Below are 19,534 nucleotides of genomic sequence, written 5' to 3'. Positions count from 1 at the left end.
TGTGCAGTGCAGACTTTTTTTTTTTTTTTAATTTCTGGTTTGATTCAGAATCCAAAATGTGTACAAATCAGCGCACTCCACCTCCTTCATCCTTTTCTTAAGGCAAAAAAAAAAAAGTGATACTGTAACATCTGTTACATTCCATACCCCGAGGCCCAGAAAGGCAGAACTAAATGTTCTTCGCACATGCTTGTGTACACACTCACACACACGCTCGCAGAAAGACAGACACTAACCCTTTTTACTTCTAATGTAGAGAATTGGTCAACTGAATCGCAGAAGTAAATCAGAACAAATGTGTAGTCATTGGGTCACATAATACTCGTATATTAGTTACCCATCTAATCACTGCCAACAGAGTCTCTGTCTCTCAAGACAGCCCACAGAGAAGAAATGTATCCCTAGTGGTAGCTGAGGACTTAACTGGGGCTATCAGCTCTCACTCCTGGGGACAGATTTAGTGTGAGAATTTATGTCAGTAGAAACAGTATCCCATTGGGAGGACCTTAAAAGCATATATGAAGATAAACGGCTTACTGGTCTTAGAGAAGGGGCTAAATAATCAAATTAATTCTAAGATCAAGATCATCATGGCTATTTGCTCTGAAATTCCACAGTGAAGTATGAGAGTTGTAGATAGTTGGAGAGGAATACAATGACCCTACTAGTGAAGATTGTGAAATTTATTCATTCATTTCTGCATGCATTCATTCGTTCCTTTGCTTAACATGCTACAAGCCCTTTTGTTCTAAATCTCAGTGTGAGGAGCCCTTTTCCTTCTCATTCTCCTGTTGGTGTCTTATTTAACACCTTATTAAATGCCATCCATGTGTTGAGTGCTACCAGATCTTTATCTTCTGTCCAACAATTTCTGAGTTCCAGAACTACTGACACCTGCCTTATTCTTCATTGGAATTTCAAGTGAGCCTCTCTACTTTGACATCTGTTGAGTTGTTCCCCAAATCTATTTTTTTCTCTATCTCTTCCTTCTCAGAACTCAACTCCCCTCTGGTTGAGTTGTTCTAGTGAAAAAAATCGGATATTATCCTCGGTTCCCCATGTTTTCTTATTTCTCCAATCAATTAGTTAAAAATACCTCTTATTTCTTTACCCCTTCCCTCCGTCTCCTCTGGTGTGCTGTGCTATGTACCACTCTCTTCATTCTATGTCCTCTAGGGTCTATTCCCCATATAATAGTCATAAGAGTTTAAAATATGCCAAGTATTTCATGCCTCTCCCTCCATCATTCCACACACACACCTTGGCTTCCTAATGCTATGGAACAGGGCTTGGTTAAAAACTGAAGCCAAAGGTGAAATCTGATCCTCAGCTTGTAATTGTGTACATTGTCTGTTTGGAACCCAGCCATCCCCTCCCACTTTTGTTTGTCTATGGTGACAACAAACCGAGTTGAGTAGCTAAGAGAGAGACCATATTCCCAAAAGCCTGAAATAGTATCTGGCCCTTTATAGCAAGTGTTTGCCAACCTTTCCCATAGGAAGAAATCCAAAGTGTTTTACCTTGACTTGCAAGGCAGTATGTGAACTGGCCCTCCCTCTCGGCTGTCTTCTCTTTGTCTCTCCTTACACTCCTACCCTGTTTCTGATGCCCAGTTACCCCTGGATCATCCTCACTTTGGGGTCTTTCCCCAGACAAGTCCCTCTCCTGGATTGCCCTTCCCTCAGAGCTCTTTTTTTCTTGTCCTCCCAGTTTCAGCTCAAATGTCACCTCCACAGAGTGACCTTCCCAGCAAACTCAGTATCACTTTGCTCTAAGTAACTGTCTTAAAAGTCACCCTGTTTTATTTGCATCATGATACTTCCTATTCATTTCATTGATCCCACATCCCTCACTGCAATACACATGCTGCGAGAGGAACAGCCTTCCCCACTCACTTTCCTGCAGTATCCCTAGTTTCTAGAGCAAACCATAGAGTAAGTACATGCCTGCCAAGCGAAGAGTGAACAAACAACCCTCGTGAGCCCAGGAGCAGACGTTCTAATGAGAAAACATCGGTGGGGTCAAGGAAGCAATTGAAGTTGACCATGACAAACGCCATGGAAATTGGGCACAGAGGGGTAAGGGTCTCTGAAGTCATTTGGGGTACATCAGAAAATGAGTATACAAAATGTGACTGTGCCATTGAATTCACAACTCTCCTCAAGGAAGTCAGTGGGGCCATAAATTCAGCTTCTCGTTTGCCCATGCTCTGGCTTTGTCACATGCTGGGAAACAAGAACAGCTATTACACCACCTGGCTTATGAGTCATGTCAGGTTAGTGCTTTGACATGAAAACAATCACGGATTCACCAAAATAAACCCAAAATGGCAAAGCAAAAGGAAGGATGTTTATTTTCCGTAACTCCTTGCGAACCTATCTTTGCGGAGGCCAATGATTTGGAGGTGTGGAAATCACAGCTCTCTTCGGGGTGGGGGCTACAAAGAAAAACCTTGAAGTCATAAATGTCAACTTTTGCTTCATTTTTTTAAACAATTGTTTTTTTTTTCCCCTAGTCTAACATCTTGGGTGTTTGATTCGGGGCTGCTGGTGTCTAAGCAACCCTGGGAGTGAGGCCTGTACGTTTTATGGGATCATAGATAATGTCAGCTAATAGGCTGTGCTAGGAATTCCAGAAGGCTTGCTTTTTTGTCTCAGAGGAAATGGAAGTTTAGTAATTAGCTCTAGTTTCCAAATGATCTTTTGTGAAAATGTCAAAACACTCAGCTTTTGTTTTTCAGGAGAGTAATGATTTTCTGCATTTCTTTATCATTTCTCTTGGAAGACATTAAAGGGCATGTAAAACCAATGGGATAAAATATTGTAGAAACCCTAGTGGTTATTGATGCCGTGTGATGTATGATAAGTTGTATGAGGGACTCTTTCTAAAATGACCTACATGGATATCTAACTGGGTGAATTCCAGCAAGTCCCTTTACTCTCTTGAACTTTAAGTTAAGGGGTTTGAGTAGATGTTCCCAGAGGTTCCATCTTTGAGATTGTATTTCATATTTTTTGTATCTGTTACTTAAATTGTTATTTTTAGTATATTAATTATATATAATATATATTTATTGAGTTTTTACTCATTGATGTTCTATAGAAGTTGTTGGCACATTTTTTTTTTTCTGTAAAAGGTAAGGTAGCAAACATTTTAGGCCTTGCAGATCAGATACTTTGAACTTAAGTTTGCCAATGTGGCACCCAGGCAGTCATAAAATATATGTAAATAGATGGGAATGGTTACGTACCGATAAAACTTTATTTACAAAAACAGATGGTGTGCTGGATTTGGCATGGGCTATAGTTTGCTGACCTTTATTCTAGAGCATTAATATGTATACTTTTATAAATGTTAAAGATGACTACTTTTAATAAATTCACAATATTGTTTGGATATAAGCGTTTCTATGTAAAACAATTATAAGACTGATAGGATATCATTCATAAGTTCTACTTGAACACAATTACTATTCAAGATATGTCAAACAGGTAATATCTGGTGGACTGGAAGGGAGGGAGCACAGTTAGTGGGGTTATTAAGGAGGGATATAAATGCATCTGGGATGGCATGTTGTCTTGATCTGTCCAACATTATATTCAACACACATTTGTTCAAGGCCTATTGCTCCAGATATGAGACCACAGTATTAATACACTGGCACACCACTCTTAAGAACCTCCCACCCTATTACAGTCTTAGAATTTGAATAAATAAGGGGCAGGTAGGAAGATGACCCAGGCAGGATGGAATCATGATAGCAGCATGGAGAGGTGAGAATGAGCTCAGTACTATGGCAAGACTAAGGAGTCTGTTTGAGGAAACAATGGGAGAGAAGTGGAAAGCTGGCAAGTTTGAGAGGGATGGAAGGCCAGACAGAGGCAGTGTGCTTTGGTCCCTGGAACCCTGCAGACAGAGAAAGCGAATGCAAGCAGAGCACAGCTTTGAGGCTTTAGATTGGATCGGCTTCCAAAGGTTGTTAGTGAGTCCTTCTGTCTGGAAGTCTATGAGGACACCATAGACTAAGAATGTGCCTTCATCCATGTGTATCAATTTCACTATGAACTGGAACACTTATGAAACAGGATCTGACTTTTTTTTATTCCAGCTCTTCTGAAAGATATACCCAAAGCAGACTGCATTTTCACTTTCTTCCTTGACTATCATTGTTACTCAATAGAATAATGAATAATGAAATGAAAGGTCTGCTAATTATTTTTTCATCTATTGGGCACATAATAGTATCTATGGGAAAATGCAAAGTAAAAATACATAAATCAAGAAACTTTTTGTGTCAATTTTTAAAAAATAGTGGGAGAGGTCCATAAAATATGTTAAGAAATATCAATGAAATGCACTAATTATACAGGTATTATGAATGTAATTTGTCTGATTTTCAGTCAGAAGTCTATGACAACTCCTACAAAGAAGTTGATCAGCTTGATCGTAGGACAGAATTTACCCTTTGGAAAATCTGCAGACTGGCTGCCTAAGAAATTCTAGTGCTATTCAAGGGAACTGGGCTCTCTTCTTAGATATGCATGTTAAATAATCCCCTGATAAACCGAGAGAGTAATTTTTATGTATTTCTGACTCTTCCAAACAAACATGTATGTGTCTATTTTTATACGGGATTTGTTATTTAATTTAATATGATTATCATCACAAGAAGGATAAGTTCTGAGTTGGAGGTTCCCAAGACCACCCTCAGGTTCAATGACTTACTAGAAGGACTCACAGCACTTAGAAAAGCTATTATAATTACAGCTATAGTTTATTATACTGACTGAATAGCTACAGATTAAAATGAGCAGACATAAAAGGCTTGTGGAACAAAGTTCAGAAGAGACCATGGATAAGCTTTTATTTGCTCTCTCCCAATAGAATCATGTGGGAAGCACTTTATTCTCCCAGAAATGACATTTAACAAAATGAATGAAATATCTCCAGCCAGAGAAGCTCACCTCAGCCTTGGTATCCAGGGATTTTATTGAGGATTGGTCATATAGGCATGGAGTGCCTGTGTGGCTGATCTTTGTTACTCAGTCTCCAGTCCTTCTAGATGCCAATCTGACATAGCATGGCCAAAGGTCCCCACCATAAATCGCATTGTTTAGTGTGGACTATCTGGCACTGCCCAGAACTCCCAGGTAAAGAAAGACACTACTATTGGGAAGAATATTCCAAGGGTTTAGAGATTATCTCCCAGGAGCCAGTCAAAGGCCAGACTTTCCTTTGGAATGTGCTTGGTTTGAATACCCAGGTTTGCTGAGTCAATCCATTACTGAACAACTTTTCACTTGATTAATACAATCTCAGGGAGAAAATGTTCTGCACCTGAGATTAAAACCCAAGTCAGCTAAACTCCAAGGACCATATTACTTTCATCAATATATTTGGTGAAGGGAGGACAGTTTTGTTGGGATCAATCTCTGATTCGGTTGTGCTGACCTCTATGGCAGCTGGTTCTGAGAAGACACAGAGTTAATTTGTTTTTCAGTCCTAGATGTACTAGAACAAAGCCTCCCTGTTACCAAGGAAGTCTGTTCTTAATATCTTGGATATGTACTGTACAATAGGGCAACCATTCTTCATATAAGGTTAGTGGGCATTTGAAATGTGGTCAGTTCAAACTGAGGGGTGCTGTATTTATTAGATGTACACTGGGTTTCAAAGACATAGGACACACATGATATTAACATATCGCAATAATTTTTATTTTGATAACATGTTGAAATATTATGAATATGTCAGGTTAAACTATATTGTTCAAATTTTTTTTTTGCCTTTTTTAAAGCAGTTTTTAATGTAGCTACTGGAAAATTCAAAATCACATGCATAGCTTACATTATGTTTTCATTGGATGGTGTGCTTTAGAGCATTTATCATCTTTATGCTTTTCCTCAAAACCAGATAGCATTTATTTTCTTCAGTTTAGCTCTCTTATGTGTATATCTCACTTTCTTGCTAAATTATAAATGTCTTGCAGGCAGAGGTCTATCTTATATGACTTTGTATTCCGGTCAATACCTGCAGTTGGTTCTTCCATAGTCCTGCCCATAAATATTAGTTGACTACATAAGTGAATAATTGTCCTGCCCCAATATTCTCGGTGCACATCCTTCTAATACTTAATCCTAAAGTTTCTGGAAAAATCTGAGTTTGCCTTGGAAATCCTGTTCTGCTTCTGATGTGTAGATAGAATCTGTACTTCTGCAAAGAGACCACCTTGGGACTTATTAAACTTCTTTTCAAGCAAGGAGACTTTCTTGCACAACACTGTCTTGTCTCCTGGGTTTTCAGAGGCTTCTTCTCCTGATTCCTGAGGTCTGCAGAGGTAGTAGCTTTGATTAACATATAGTGATTTTCCAATTGAGAGGAAGTAGAGAGGAAGCTAAGTGTGAAATGTGAGAATATGACAGAAAGAAATTTTAGCTTAAGCAAATGACTTATCTTCTGAAAGCTTAAGTCTGGCAATTTCTGAATAGGTAGCAGAAGTAAATATCCAAATATTTTAAAACTGAGTACCCTAAGACTCTAAGGAATGTCTGAAACTGTCCTTTGCAATCTCTGTAGTTGCCTGATGGCAAATGGCTTTATTTGTACCTGTCAGTCTTCTGGTTATCGCTGCTTACACAGCAAGAACTTTGGTCACTGCTGGAATAATCTGAGTGCCCCTTGAATAGAAATTGTACATTTCTACAATTTTAGTCATATTAATGTCTTGTGATTCTAAAGTTATAAATCTAAGGGAAATGACTGTGACAACTTAAAAAATTTGCAATTAGATTTTATAACCTATAGTCATATGCTGTGGGTCACAAGTCAAAATTAAGATCCTTCTGCACCAGGTAAGTTTCCTACAGGTGATGCAAGGTACTTTGAAGCCACCTAAAGCTTAAGGCAGGGACAGGCTGGGCACCAACTTCACAGCCTGAAGGACAAAGTTAACCACAGTTCAGGAGTTGGAGGGTCTTGCTTAGTTTGTATATGAATTTGCATGATCTTTTAAAATTTAAATATATTCTTTCTTGATGGATGAGTAGAAATGGCTTCTTGTGTGAGTTATTCAGTAATAAAACCCAACTGCCAGTCAACTTGGTTCTTATCACAATTAATTGCTCTAGATGGTTTAATGAAATAGGAAGTTACCAAGATCTTAAAAGTTGTAAACAAAAGGGAAGGTGACTCCAGCCCACAAGGTCAACTTTGAACTCAGCTAACTGACAACTTTCCATCAGTGTCTCTTTCACCTTGCCAGGTGTATCTGAGGAGACCCTCGAGTGACTCAGAGCTAGTCAGAACCTCACTTAACACTGGCATTTAGATTCTGAGATTTGACAAGCATTTGTGCTAAGGTCAGGAAATCACACAAACAAATGTAAACCTGGGGTAATGGTGAATTCATGTGTCCTGCCCATTTCAGGAAGATTGTGTATTTCATTTGGTGATGAGATGGTAGTTGGTTCCAGTGAAATTTTGTTTCCTAAGATTTCTCTCAGGATACGTACCCAGGAAAAGTATTGAACATATTTATTTAGTTCTGTTTTATCCTGCGATAATCTAACTTTGAGAAATGATAGTTCCGGAAAGTCACACAGGAGTCCCCTCTGGGTATGATGCCTGCTTTTGGCTATCACTAGGTACCTCTCCACACAGGCATCTTCTCCTGCCCTTACTGGAATAGCACGCCTTCTTTCCTACATTAACAGAATGATGGCTATTATTTAATACTTATTTACATTATAAATTATATTATACCATGGCTTCCAGGTTGTAAAAAATAATAATAAATCTGTAACGTGAGACTTCTGGTTTTCAAATGGTGTTGAATAAAGAAGACCAAATCAGGGATCCTTCAAGTAAAGTTGGTGAATACCATGTTTTGCTTTCTAATAAGTCCACCAGCTGGGTTGCCCGAGCTGAAGCTGTGACTTTACAAGAACTGAATTCCAGAGTACAGAACTTTTGTAAAACTTGTAGTTTGTGCATTGTTCCTACAATGAACATCAAAAAGTGAATTAAGCGTGTTATAGTCCATGTAAGAAAATCATATGCAGACTTAATAGAACACATGACTCATTTTAAGCAGATATGCAACCAAGATCAAAAAAAGAATATGAGCCAGGCTTGGTGGCTCAGCCTGTAATCCTGCACCTTTGGGAGGTTGAGGTGAGTGGATTGCCTGAGCCCGCCAGTTTGAGACCCGCCTGGGCAGCAAGACCTCATCTCTACAATAAATAAAAAAGTCAGCCGGGTGTGGTAGCGCATGCCTGTAATTCCGGCTACTTGGAAGGCTGAGGCGGAAGGATCGCTGGACCCCAGCAAGTCGAGGCTGCGGTGGCAGGGAGCGGCCACTGCACTACAGTCTGGGCGACAGTGAGACTCCAACTCAAAAAAAAAAAAAAAGGAATATGAAAATTCACTGCTTGCTTTTTAAAACTACTATGCATTGTGCGTAATATTTACAAATAAAAATGGGAGTGAAAGATGCTTTCTTTCTTATTATGTTGCTGTCTTTTTCCTGATAGAAGATGTTTTAGTTTGTCTACTTAGTTATTACTGAATATTTTTTGTTTTTTTCAGCGGAAATGGGATACTTTTTCATTTTTTGTAGCAATTTTTTGAGATCATTTTTTTCTCTATGCTGTAGTCTTTAGTGTGTATAATATATGTCTTCATATACATTTATGAAAATATATGCACACATACATATATGAATGAATGTATTGATGCCTATTTTTTCATATCTATGCATGTATATGTGTGTCTACATGTATTCATATATGAATGTATATGTATTGATACCTATATCTAGATGTAGATAACTCTGGTCCTTTGAAATGTTACCATTTAGAAACTTTTGTGTGCTCAGATAAGTCTAGCTGAGACTACTGAATAATATTCCTACTTGGATATTCTACTAGTGCTGAGGAATACAATGGATTGAAAAAGGAACCATGGGACTTGAGATTTGCTACCTTGCCATGCACATGTGACCCTGGGTAGGTCATGTAACTCCTCTGCCTTAAGTTTTGTCAACTACAAATTAAAAGGCTGAGCTGCAGGGCAGTCAATGCCTGCTATAACCTGCTTTGACTCTACTAAGTCCTAGATAAGAGTTATACTGAAAATAATGGCCCATATGTTTGGAAAAAAAATTGACCTGATATTCTACAAAGCTAAAGTAAGGTTTAGCATATCCACATATTTCTGAGTTAGCTGATGTTGATGGGACTTGGAAAACAAGTGGTGAGGATGAATTTTCTACGATTGAGCTCTTTTTTCTCCTGGGCCCTTTGCCACCTGTGGTGGCTCTGATTTCTTCCCGTTTTCCTCTGACACCCTCCTCCTTCAGGGGTATGCTGCCTAGTAGGCAGCCTGGCTGAGATATTTCTTTTGTCCCTTCTGAAAATGACCACCTTTTTTCCTTTCCTGTTTTGCTCTCCTTTAGTGGGTGCAACTGCCATTTCTGATCAATTAATCATACTGAGCTATTGCTAGGAACTAAGGATTCATGTTCTTTATACATTCCTTGGAAAATTGATTTTTAATTTGGACTTTATGGAAATATTGCCTTCATTTTATTCTGGGTTTAAATTCCAACTTAACCTCTTACTGCTTATGTAACATCTGGCAAGATTTGAACTTGTCAAAGTCTCAGGTGTTTTTTTAAACATCTTAAAACAAAATTATTATCCAGTTTCACATGATTACAAACATTTAATGAAATTAAAGACAATTAACATGTAAAAGTATCTAATACAGTTCCACAAACCAAGTAAGTACTGAATATACACAGTAAAAAAAAAAAAATTTTTAAATAAGAGACAGCAGTTCTTCTGATACATATGCTTTTCACCAACATATTTTAAATGTCTGTGAATGCGCATATTTCTTCCCTAAGTGTTTTGTATCATTGGCCTGTCACTAGACACATGCATGAAGTTTTGGGACCAAACTCTATTATAATCACTTAAGAATTGCAGAGAGGACATGGGTGGCTGAAGACCTGATATATCTATTTTAAGGGTGACCATGGGGTGGGGATACTGCTAACTTATTGCCCAAAGTGAGCCTATCTTGCTCTGAATGGTTGTTGGGTAACAGCCCTGGCAAAGCAGACTTGGAAAGAAAAAGTAGAAACTAGTAGCAGGCAAGATACAGCATAGTCAACCAGCACAGACTTGCTGTGTTTTCTTCTTGCTGTGGCTTTTAAACATTCCACTCTCCTGTTTTTCTAACATAGTTGTAGCTCAGATTGCATTGATAGGACAGTTTACGTAATGCACTGAATTTGGAAAGGAAGTCCACAGAAGGGAGCCTTGTGCTAACTTTAAAGAGTAGTAAGTACCTTCGAGGTAGGATGGGTCTCTTTACAACGTGGGCAGAGGTCAGACAAAGAACTTCCTGAATGTTCTACAGAGGGCACACTCTGCACCTCTTTTCCTTCCTGCAAACAGAAGTGTCCTTCTTGAGGAGTGAAGACCCAGCTCTTGCATTTTCAGGGTAGGGTCTGGTCCCTTCAATGTCAGAACTGAGTTGTTTAGACTGTTTATAAAATCAGCCATTCCACACTGGTTGTATCATCCTTGCCTTCTCCTTCCAGTATGTTCTTCACTCCAGTAAGCAGATCAGCACATGGTTATCATTTTCTCCCTCTGTACTTACATAAAGACACTTGGGTAATAAAACATAACTAGTGAAAGTGATAAATGGTTCCTCCTGTAAATCTTAACTGATGTGTAGGTCATCATTATTATTAACATCAGCCAAAACAGTAAATGTTGCATTTACAGGTTGAAGTATAGCTGGTTTGGGGAGACCCAGCTTTCTGTTGTATTTCACCTCTCTCTAACCCCCCACTTGAAAACTGAGTGGGTGGCAATTTTACTTGCACCATACCAATAGGAATAAACTCACTTTCAAAGTGAGAGAGGTCGTTTTCTTTCTCCCTGTCATTTTCCAAATGCGCTGCATAAGAAGCTAAATTTTATATGTGCTAAAGTTTAACAATATAGCATAGTGGTTAAAAGCACAAAAATTAGACTGATTGGGGTTGTATCTTACTAGTTGTTGATCTTGGCAAGACTCAACCTCACTGTGCCTCAGTGTCTTCACCAATATTAAGTTAGGTGTGAAAAATACATAAATTAATAGGTATAAAGTGCCTAAGATAGCACTCAGCATTTGGTGTATGCTATTAAATGTTAGCTATTTGGGTTATAGATTTATAATTACATTGTTAACATTACTATTATTATTTCCATATATGGTATTAGATGCAGATCTTAAAGCTTGAAGGCATGAAGAATGGAACTAGGGCTATCTGGATCCACTCTGTATTCCTCCGGGGAGGTTTCACTGCTAAGGGTTTGCTAACAAGTCAGGTTGGTTTCTGGACAGTCGGGGCTGCAATCCAGTTCTTGGAATGACTGTCATCTTTCAGGCAAGAGCTGTTCTTCAACAGCAGAATATCCTTGTGATTCTTATTTATCAGGCTATACAAGATTTTCTTGGTTTACATGCATCATTTTCCTGGCTATCTTTAGAGTGCTTACTTAAAAAAAATAGTAACCTTTACCCCTGTTGTTTATTTTTTTTCGATTCTTCTCTTTTTTTTGGGGGGGGGGTTGACATTAGCTTGAACCTATTTAACTGGTCTCTATATTTGCCAATTATCTTGAACTAAATTTATTAATACTGACTCATGTTCATAAAAGTAATTGTTTCTTGAAGCTATAAGACTTTTTTTAATGGAAGCATTACACTTTTGATAAAATATTGATAAAACAATCATGTTGTAGCTTATGTAACTGTAAGAGAAAGCAAGTGTGAATCAATGCTCCTCATTTTGCAATAGAAAATCATTGCTGGAGACCATATATTCAGCAATCATGTTTGTATAAAGATTGGATTATCTAGGATGATTAATGTAAAATATTACAAATTATCTACTAAGAGTTCAATTGGAATTTAAGGTTTTATACTATTGCTTAACATTCATAAGTATACATATAACTATTGCATACAGTCGTATTGGCTACCATATTTAAGTTTCATTTCATCATATAGTTATTTCAGCAATATCAGAAGAAAGAAATAGAAGGAAAGAGGTGAATCGGCTATGTGTGAATTTGGGGCAATGAGCATATTAATATTATTGAAAACTTATCCCCTCAACTCACCATGTGCTGTGGGCTTTCTCCTGCTTCCACACTCTCCCTGACCTTTCTCTGGCATCTGGTTTGTCACCAATTACCTGTGTATAGGGTCTCTCTTCCATTGTTTTACTTGACACTGAACTCTCCTGGCTTTTCTGTTTCCATAACTTCATTTTCTGATTCCTTAGAAAGCAGTTTCAATAATTTATCTCTGTGACTACTGAAATCTATTACAATGGTGAATTGTACTGATAGATTTTTCTGATGTTAAGCTTTCAGAGACATCCTTGTGTTTCTCTGGGTAAGCCTTATACCTTATAAAGTAGTGTGTGTGTGTGCACGTGTGTGTGTGTGTGTGTGTGTGTGTGTGTGTGTGTGTGTGTGTGAGAGAGAGAGAGAGAGAGAGAGAGAGAGAGAGAGATGTGCTAACACATACATTTCTTTAGAAATGTTTTTAGCCATGTTCTTAAATAAGTTTAGCGTGTGAATTTCCTTTCTCAGTGTGCTTATCTAGCCTTAATATCGAGATCAAGATTACAGTATCCTCAAGTTGGGTTATGAAATTTTACCTCTATTTCTGAAATAATTTAAGTTGAGTTTATATGGTCCTTAAGGATTTGGTGACACTTACATGTAAAACTGAACCTGTAATCTTTTTGAAGAATTGTACCTGCTTATTATGCATGTTGGAGTGTTTCAAACTGCAATAACAAATGAGTATAACAAAAATTGATCCTATTTTTTAAAATGAGAGGATATGCATATATTTACAGACAGAGGGGAAGGGAATTGACAACATTGGCGAATTGAGAGGAAAACTGAGGTAATTTAGGGAAGGGATTAAAGAGGAAATAAGAAATGAAATTGAAGCAATGTTGGAGGGACTAGTCTTTAAAACAGGATGCAGCACCTTACTCTGATCTATCGGGAAACTTGGGAGGATGGCTATTGATACAGGCACACTTTTGGTTCAAGAGATGGTTTGGTGAAGAGACTTTCTGGAGACCATGAGATAGAAGGCCATGTGATATATGCAAAGTTGAGATAGGCAGACCTCCTGGAAAAAACTCAAAAAGAAGAGAATATTCAGAATTGATCTAGTGTTAAACATAAAAAAATTCAGTTTCATTGGGGGAAGGTTATTCGAATTTTAAATAAGGAAAATCAGACACTATAGACAGAACTATATGCTGTTGACTCATTTTTCCCTTTACACATGACTCCTTTTATTACTTGAGAGTGTTTTAGGAAGTAGTATAACTGCCTTTCTGTTATTTAGTATATGAACCAAACCTGAAATATGTTTATTTCGGTTCCTGTTGACCACTGTCTTTCAAGTCTTCTAACTAAAAAAATAAATAAATAAAGATCAATACACGGGAAATGAGTAAACTCATTTTCTTCTGTTGTCTTTTCATAGTCTTATCTCTTTTTACACAGCTCTTCTTTCTACTCCCCTAGCAGGAAAGTAAACCCGTGGCACTCTGTTGTTCACTCACGCAATTTGAAGAATGCATGAGTGCCCAGCCTTAGCAGTTCTGAACTGTGGTGAACAGAGCCCCTGATGTTCATTCAGGAGCCCTGGACTCTCGTCCTGGCAGGGCTCGCTGTTCATGCATTTGCATCTAAACACAGAAACTCTTGAACTAGAATGTGTTTATGGGTGCTTCTGGGTCTTAGTGATGCCTAACAAAGGCTCTCAGGCCAACCTGCCCTGGGAAATTTTTCATGGGTAATGTTCTCTTTATTGCACCTGAAGCCATTACCTTTCTCAAAAACCACTCTAAACATCTGACACCTACTTCTCAGCAGTTATCACCAGTTTCCTCTTCATTTAATACGAAAGCTGTTTTGTTCACTTTTACTTGTTTCCCTTAACTTCATCTCCTTTCTGTGATCCTGCCATTCAGAACATCCATCCTAGCACCTCTTCCTTTTTCGTTTTCATAGCCACCACCTAAATTCTATGGTTTTTAGTTAGTTTGTTTTATCTGATATTCTTTCCTTCATCTTCTATTCTTTTCAAACCCTTCCTGCTTCTCTGTGGCTCATTCAGATTCCAAAGACATTTGCTTCAGTTGGTCAAGTGCTTGCCTGAAAGCTTTTTTTTTTTTTTTTGCTATCACATGTGAGACCAAGGCAAAAAATTTTAACCTGGAAGTGAATTTTTCTGCAGTTTATATTTAAGTACGCCTTTTAGTCTTCTTTCCTAGTTGTTTCTTAAGTCGCAGTTTCTTTTTCTTTTCTTCTTTCCCCTTTTCTCTATCTCCTCCTTTTAAAAAAAATCCTTCCTTTGTTGAATTCACTTACTCATTCTTCATCTCACACATTTATTATTGCCTTTCACATTCAAGGTACTGAGCTCTGTGCTGTAAGCACTTGAGGCAGCAACATAGAGATGCGAGCTTCCAGTTCTCTCTTCAAGATGAGTTGGGGCCACTGAAGGCACCAAGGTCTCATGTGGCTCTCTTGCTTTGTCCCTAGTCTAGAACATCTGTTTTGTCAGTCTCTGGTCAAATCTTTCCCTTTTTTTTTTGAGTTGGAGTCTCACTCCAACACCCAGGCTGGAGTTCAGTAGCGTACTCACGGCCACCCCAGTATCAACCTGCTAGGCTCAGGCTATCCTTCTGCTTCAACTTCCAAGTAGCTGGAACTACAGGCATGTTCTACAATGCCTGGCTAATTTTTTTTTTTGATTAGTTGTAGAGATGAGGTCTCGACAAGCTGCCCAGGCCGATCTTGAGCCTGCCTTTTTTTTTTTAACCTAAGCTCCCAATCTTCTTCTTTCTATGTAATAATAATTCCTATGACCCTACAAACACATATAAATACCTTGCATTTATAGATAACTTGTTTAAAAAAGATATTAGTGCTGTTTCTCTTACTGAAGTATAAACTCCTAGAAGAATTATCTTTTAATAACTTTTTACATCTTCAGTATCTTGTGCATACTTTGCTATAAATAAGAATTTGTTTTAATTGACTTACCTATAAAATGAAGAGATTTATATAAAATGCTAAAAAAATGTAAACTCTCATACACATTAAAATTTCAGCTTTCTTTCTATAGCTTAACCCTGGTTTCTTCCTTTTAAACAGAAAATAGCACTCAGTTGATATCATTTTCCCCCAATAACTGTTAGTAAAGATATATTTATTATACAAAGTACAAAGCTATTTCTTTTCTTTCTTTCTTTTTTTTTTGAGTTGGAGTTTCCCTCTGTCGCCCAGGTTGGAGTGCAGTGGCATACTCAAGGCCACCCCAGCATCGACCTGTTGGGCACCAGTGATCCTTCTGCTTCAGCCTTCCAAGTAGTAGCTGGAACAGCAGGCGTGCACTATAACGCCCACCTAATTTTTTGATTTATTATAGAGATGAGGTCTCGCCAAGTTGCCTGGGCTCTTCTCGAACCCGTGGGTTCAGGCAATCCCTTCACCTCGGCCTCCCAAAGTTCTGAGATTACAGAATTGAGCCACTGCACCTGGCTATACAAAGCTATTTCTTACAAATAAGCCATCTTGTTTACATCCACAGAACTATTTTTCAGAACACGAGATAGGAAAGGGACCTATTTCCATGTTAGATCTGTTTTAGCATCAGTGTTTGTTGAAAGAGATTATTGCTGTGCCAAACACTTTTTCCTCAAACTAATAACTTCATTGAGTTGACATTTGTCATGTGCCTGTTTTAATCAGTGTGATATTATTTAAAATACTAACTCCAAGAGAAAGAAAAAAATCAGATAACATGATTAATTGTCAAGGAGAATGACAGAGGATCCCACAACTGTCAGAAACTCATTGAATATTTTTTCAGAGTCCAAATGAACTAATGAAAATTGCAAAGATGGCTTATTGAGGCAGCACTCTCTCTCTTCAAAGACTGTCATTTCATAATAATCGTACCGTGGGCTAAAGGCAGTCTAATAGTCGTTAACTGTGCTTGTAAAAACCTGTCTCTATAGAATGGCTATTTTCTGATTTCTCTTAGAAAAAGAAATGCAAATGAGGCCTATAAGTAACTGTGGATTTCTCATCTAGAAAGGACTGAATGTGTTTAACAAGTCTAATTATGGGGCCAAAATAGAAACCCAAAAGACAGGGAAATGGAATTAGAAAGAAGGCAAATGGCACTTGTGTCTGGGTCCTTGCTCCTAAGGAGGCTTTTGTAATATTTCAGAGTTTTCAATTCTTTCCAGTTAAGTTGTAGAGAAAATGGTCTTGTTTGCATTCAGTATTCCTCTGATGAATCAAGTGAATGCTGTGTTATTTTCTGCCTGGCCTGGTGAAACAAGGAAAATGCACATCTGGCTTGTAAATCACAACCAAGCATTGATGTCTCACTAGCTCTTTATTGGGTGGCCGCCCTCTGTGCTTTACAAGTTCTTAGCAGGGATTATGGGGCATCCCGATGGAAACCTCCAGTGGCCCCTAAACGATGGCACCAGGGGAACTTCAAATCCTCTCTGAAATGTTACATTTGCTACCTGATATGTATTCTCTGTGGTCCCCAGAGGAAAAGTCATTCATTTTTGTCTTTTTATTTATTTATTTATTTTTTCTGTTTAGAAATTGGTCCCTGGTTGCGGGAGTTCAGAGCGAAGAATGCTGTGGATTTCTCGCAGTTAACCTTTGATCCAGGACAGAAAGAACTTGTTGTAGGAGCAAGGTGAGAAATACTATGTTTTGCCACCACAGGTATTTTTGGACTTCATTCTGTTTCTATGCAGTTACATGTGAGTTTCTCTGACAAAAGGGAAGCGTGCTGAATGATATGATTTCTTCTAAGAATGAAGTATAGCATGAGTATTTTAAAGTATGCTACTTTTAATAGGATGACTGCTACCCTTTAGAGCAAACGCTGATCAGGCCCTCACTCTGCCAGGAACTGTTCTAATGTGAATGAACTCATTTGTTCCTCCATTCCAACCTGAGAGGTAGGTATTTATCAGCATCTCTATTTTAGAGATGAGGAAACTGAGGAAGAAAGATGATACATAAATTGTAGGGCAAATGCCTAATGAAAAACGGACCTTGGTTTCAAACCCATGCAGTTTGACTCCAGAAACCATGTCCTTAACTCTCACTTTATTCTTTAAAAGGATTCTAGAGGTCAAGAGACCTTGATGTCCAGTCCAAGGTCCATCATCACCTCTTTGTGACCTTGGTTATCTCACTTAGCAGTATCTCAAGAATTCAAGAAACTTATCATTTTCATCTCTGTGTCTTAAGGGTGTGCACATTCCTGTGTCCAGGTCAACACATGCATTCCAGTTTGACAGAGACCCCTGGAACACAGCCAGAACAGATTTGACTTTTTTCCTTCCTGTTCACTACGACTTCCTTAGAAAACCTGTGCAATTCCTGCATTTAAATTACCTATCCTTTCAGGGAATTTTGGGATTATATATGTATTTATATTTATATGTGTCAATATACATATATTACATATATATGTGTATATATGTGAAACTTATATCCAACTTTTGGAAAGACTGACATTAAGTTTGAAGAAAGAGGTCATTTGTAGATTAAGGTTCTTCTGGCATCAAATAAGTCACACTGGGCAGTAAAGTGCTCATATTTTTTTCAACCAAATGTACTGCATTCCAAAATATACCTTTCATAGCTACAGTCATTGTGTAGTTTCCATATAAACCTGCGTGAAGCTACATCGAGCTTATGCTCTGGGTATACTAGGCACATTAAACTGTTTCTGGAATCAGTACTTTTGCTCTCAGATCTTAAGGAGTTCGTGTGCATCCACCCAACACTTGAAGGCATAACGTTGTGTGATTGTGACTTTAATAGATAGAAGGTGACTTGGTTCATGGCACTGAGCAAATTGCCTGCAATTTGGTGCCTTCTTAAGGTTTTAAGGAGGCACTGAGTATGGACTGGACAAGGATATTTGGTATACTTTTTCTTAATTTAGTCCACTGTGTCTACTGGGACTATATATTGCAGGGATTTTAATTTGGTCTCCTGGCCTCCAGATTTTCTCCTCCCATGTACCATGACCAACATCATCTTTTTAAAAGTGGCTGCCTGCACTAACCCCCTTTGAATAAAAGATGGCTCTTTGCTGTGGCCTGCCAACCCCTCAGCCTTGTGGTCCCACATCCCTTACAGGCTCAAGTTTTTTCATTCTTGCATAGTCCAGGCATGTGAAATTATTTATGTTGCCCACAACTGTGGAACATGCTCTTTCTTGCCTCTGAGATTTGGTGACATTTTTTCTTTTTCTGAAATACTGGCCACAACCAACACCCACTTTAAGTTTTCTTCTTGGTAAGTTCCTATTTGTATTAAGGACCTAGTTCAAAGGTCTTTCAATGGTCCTGAGCTACTCATTCTCTACCCTGTGTGGTTCTATTAGCACACCTGGGCATTTACTTTTATTACCACCCTATTACAGAGTATTGCATTATTTCTTGACAGTTGTCATTTCCTTAAAAGATGGTGACTTACCAAATGGTAGGAGATGTGCCAGTCTTTTCTTTATTTCTCTAGCATATAGCACAGCTTTTTTTCTTGCTCATGGATGTTTAAAGGTACCTGTTGGTTAAACATATTTATTTCTGGGATTTGATTTATATACATGTCCTATTGCATCTGGGTGGACACTTAGGGAAAAGGGGTTGGGACAGTAGCAGATTTATTCTAGATACCTACATTTGGGCAAGGGCACAAGGAAGTGGCAGGCTTTATACCCCAAGGCTCACTCTTAGGGAAAGTAGTCTTTCACCTAGAGTCAAGAGTAACAGACCCTTTACTAGGGGAGGAGGTATCAATATGGTTGCAAGCAGTGTTGCTGAATTTTACATCCCTCATTCAGCTCTAAAGAAGTTTGGAGACCGGGCTCGGTGGCTCAGCCTGTAATCCCAGCACTTTGGGAGGCCAAGGTGAGTGGATTGCCTGAGTCTGTGGATTCGAGACCCGCCTGGGCAACTAGGCAAGACCTCGTCTCTACAATAAATCAAAAATTAGCTGGGCATGGCAGCAGGTGCCTGTAGTTCTGGCTACTTGGAAGGCTGAGGCAGAAGGATCGACAGAGCCCAGCAGGTTGAGGCTGTGGTGGTTGGGAAGGTGCCACTACATTCCAGCCTGGGCGACAGAGTGAGACTCCAACTCAAAACAACAACAAAAAAAGAAGTTTGGAAAAGAAGTATGCTGCTTCTAATAGGATGACTGCTGCCCTTTAGAGCAAGTGCTGATCGGGCCCTCACTCTGCCAGGAACTGTTCTAATGTGAATGAACTCGTTTGTTTCTCTCTATTGTCTCTGAAGGTCCTTAGTGCTATGTGGACAGGCCAGCACCTCATTCTCTGCAGGTGATTGGTTGTTGTTCAGTGACTCAGGATTTTCCTA

The 19,534-nt window shown here is 38.6% G+C and overlaps 1 protein-coding gene across 1 annotated transcript in view; it reads left to right on the top strand.

Moving 5' to 3' along the window:
- Positions 1–19,534, top strand: part of LOC103267212 (semaphorin-5A-like) — a gene marked incomplete at its 3' end in the record, with an annotated part of 229,540 nt that overhangs the window by 82,342 nt on the left and 127,664 nt on the right. Inside the window, exon 3 of the mRNA XM_008064817.2 lies at positions 16,734–16,833. Coding sequence (XP_008063008.1) covers positions 16,734–16,833 — 100 coding nt within the window. The remainder of the gene's footprint in view (positions 1–16,733; positions 16,834–19,534) is intronic.

This window comes from Carlito syrichta, unplaced genomic scaffold (genome assembly GCF_000164805.1).
Source record: "Carlito syrichta isolate Samal-C Ts95f unplaced genomic scaffold, Tarsius_syrichta-2.0.1 Scaffold308054, whole genome shotgun sequence".
Taxonomy (NCBI): Eukaryota; Metazoa; Chordata; class Mammalia; order Primates; family Tarsiidae; genus Carlito; species Carlito syrichta.
This window is presented reverse-complemented; position numbering and strand designations above follow the sequence as displayed.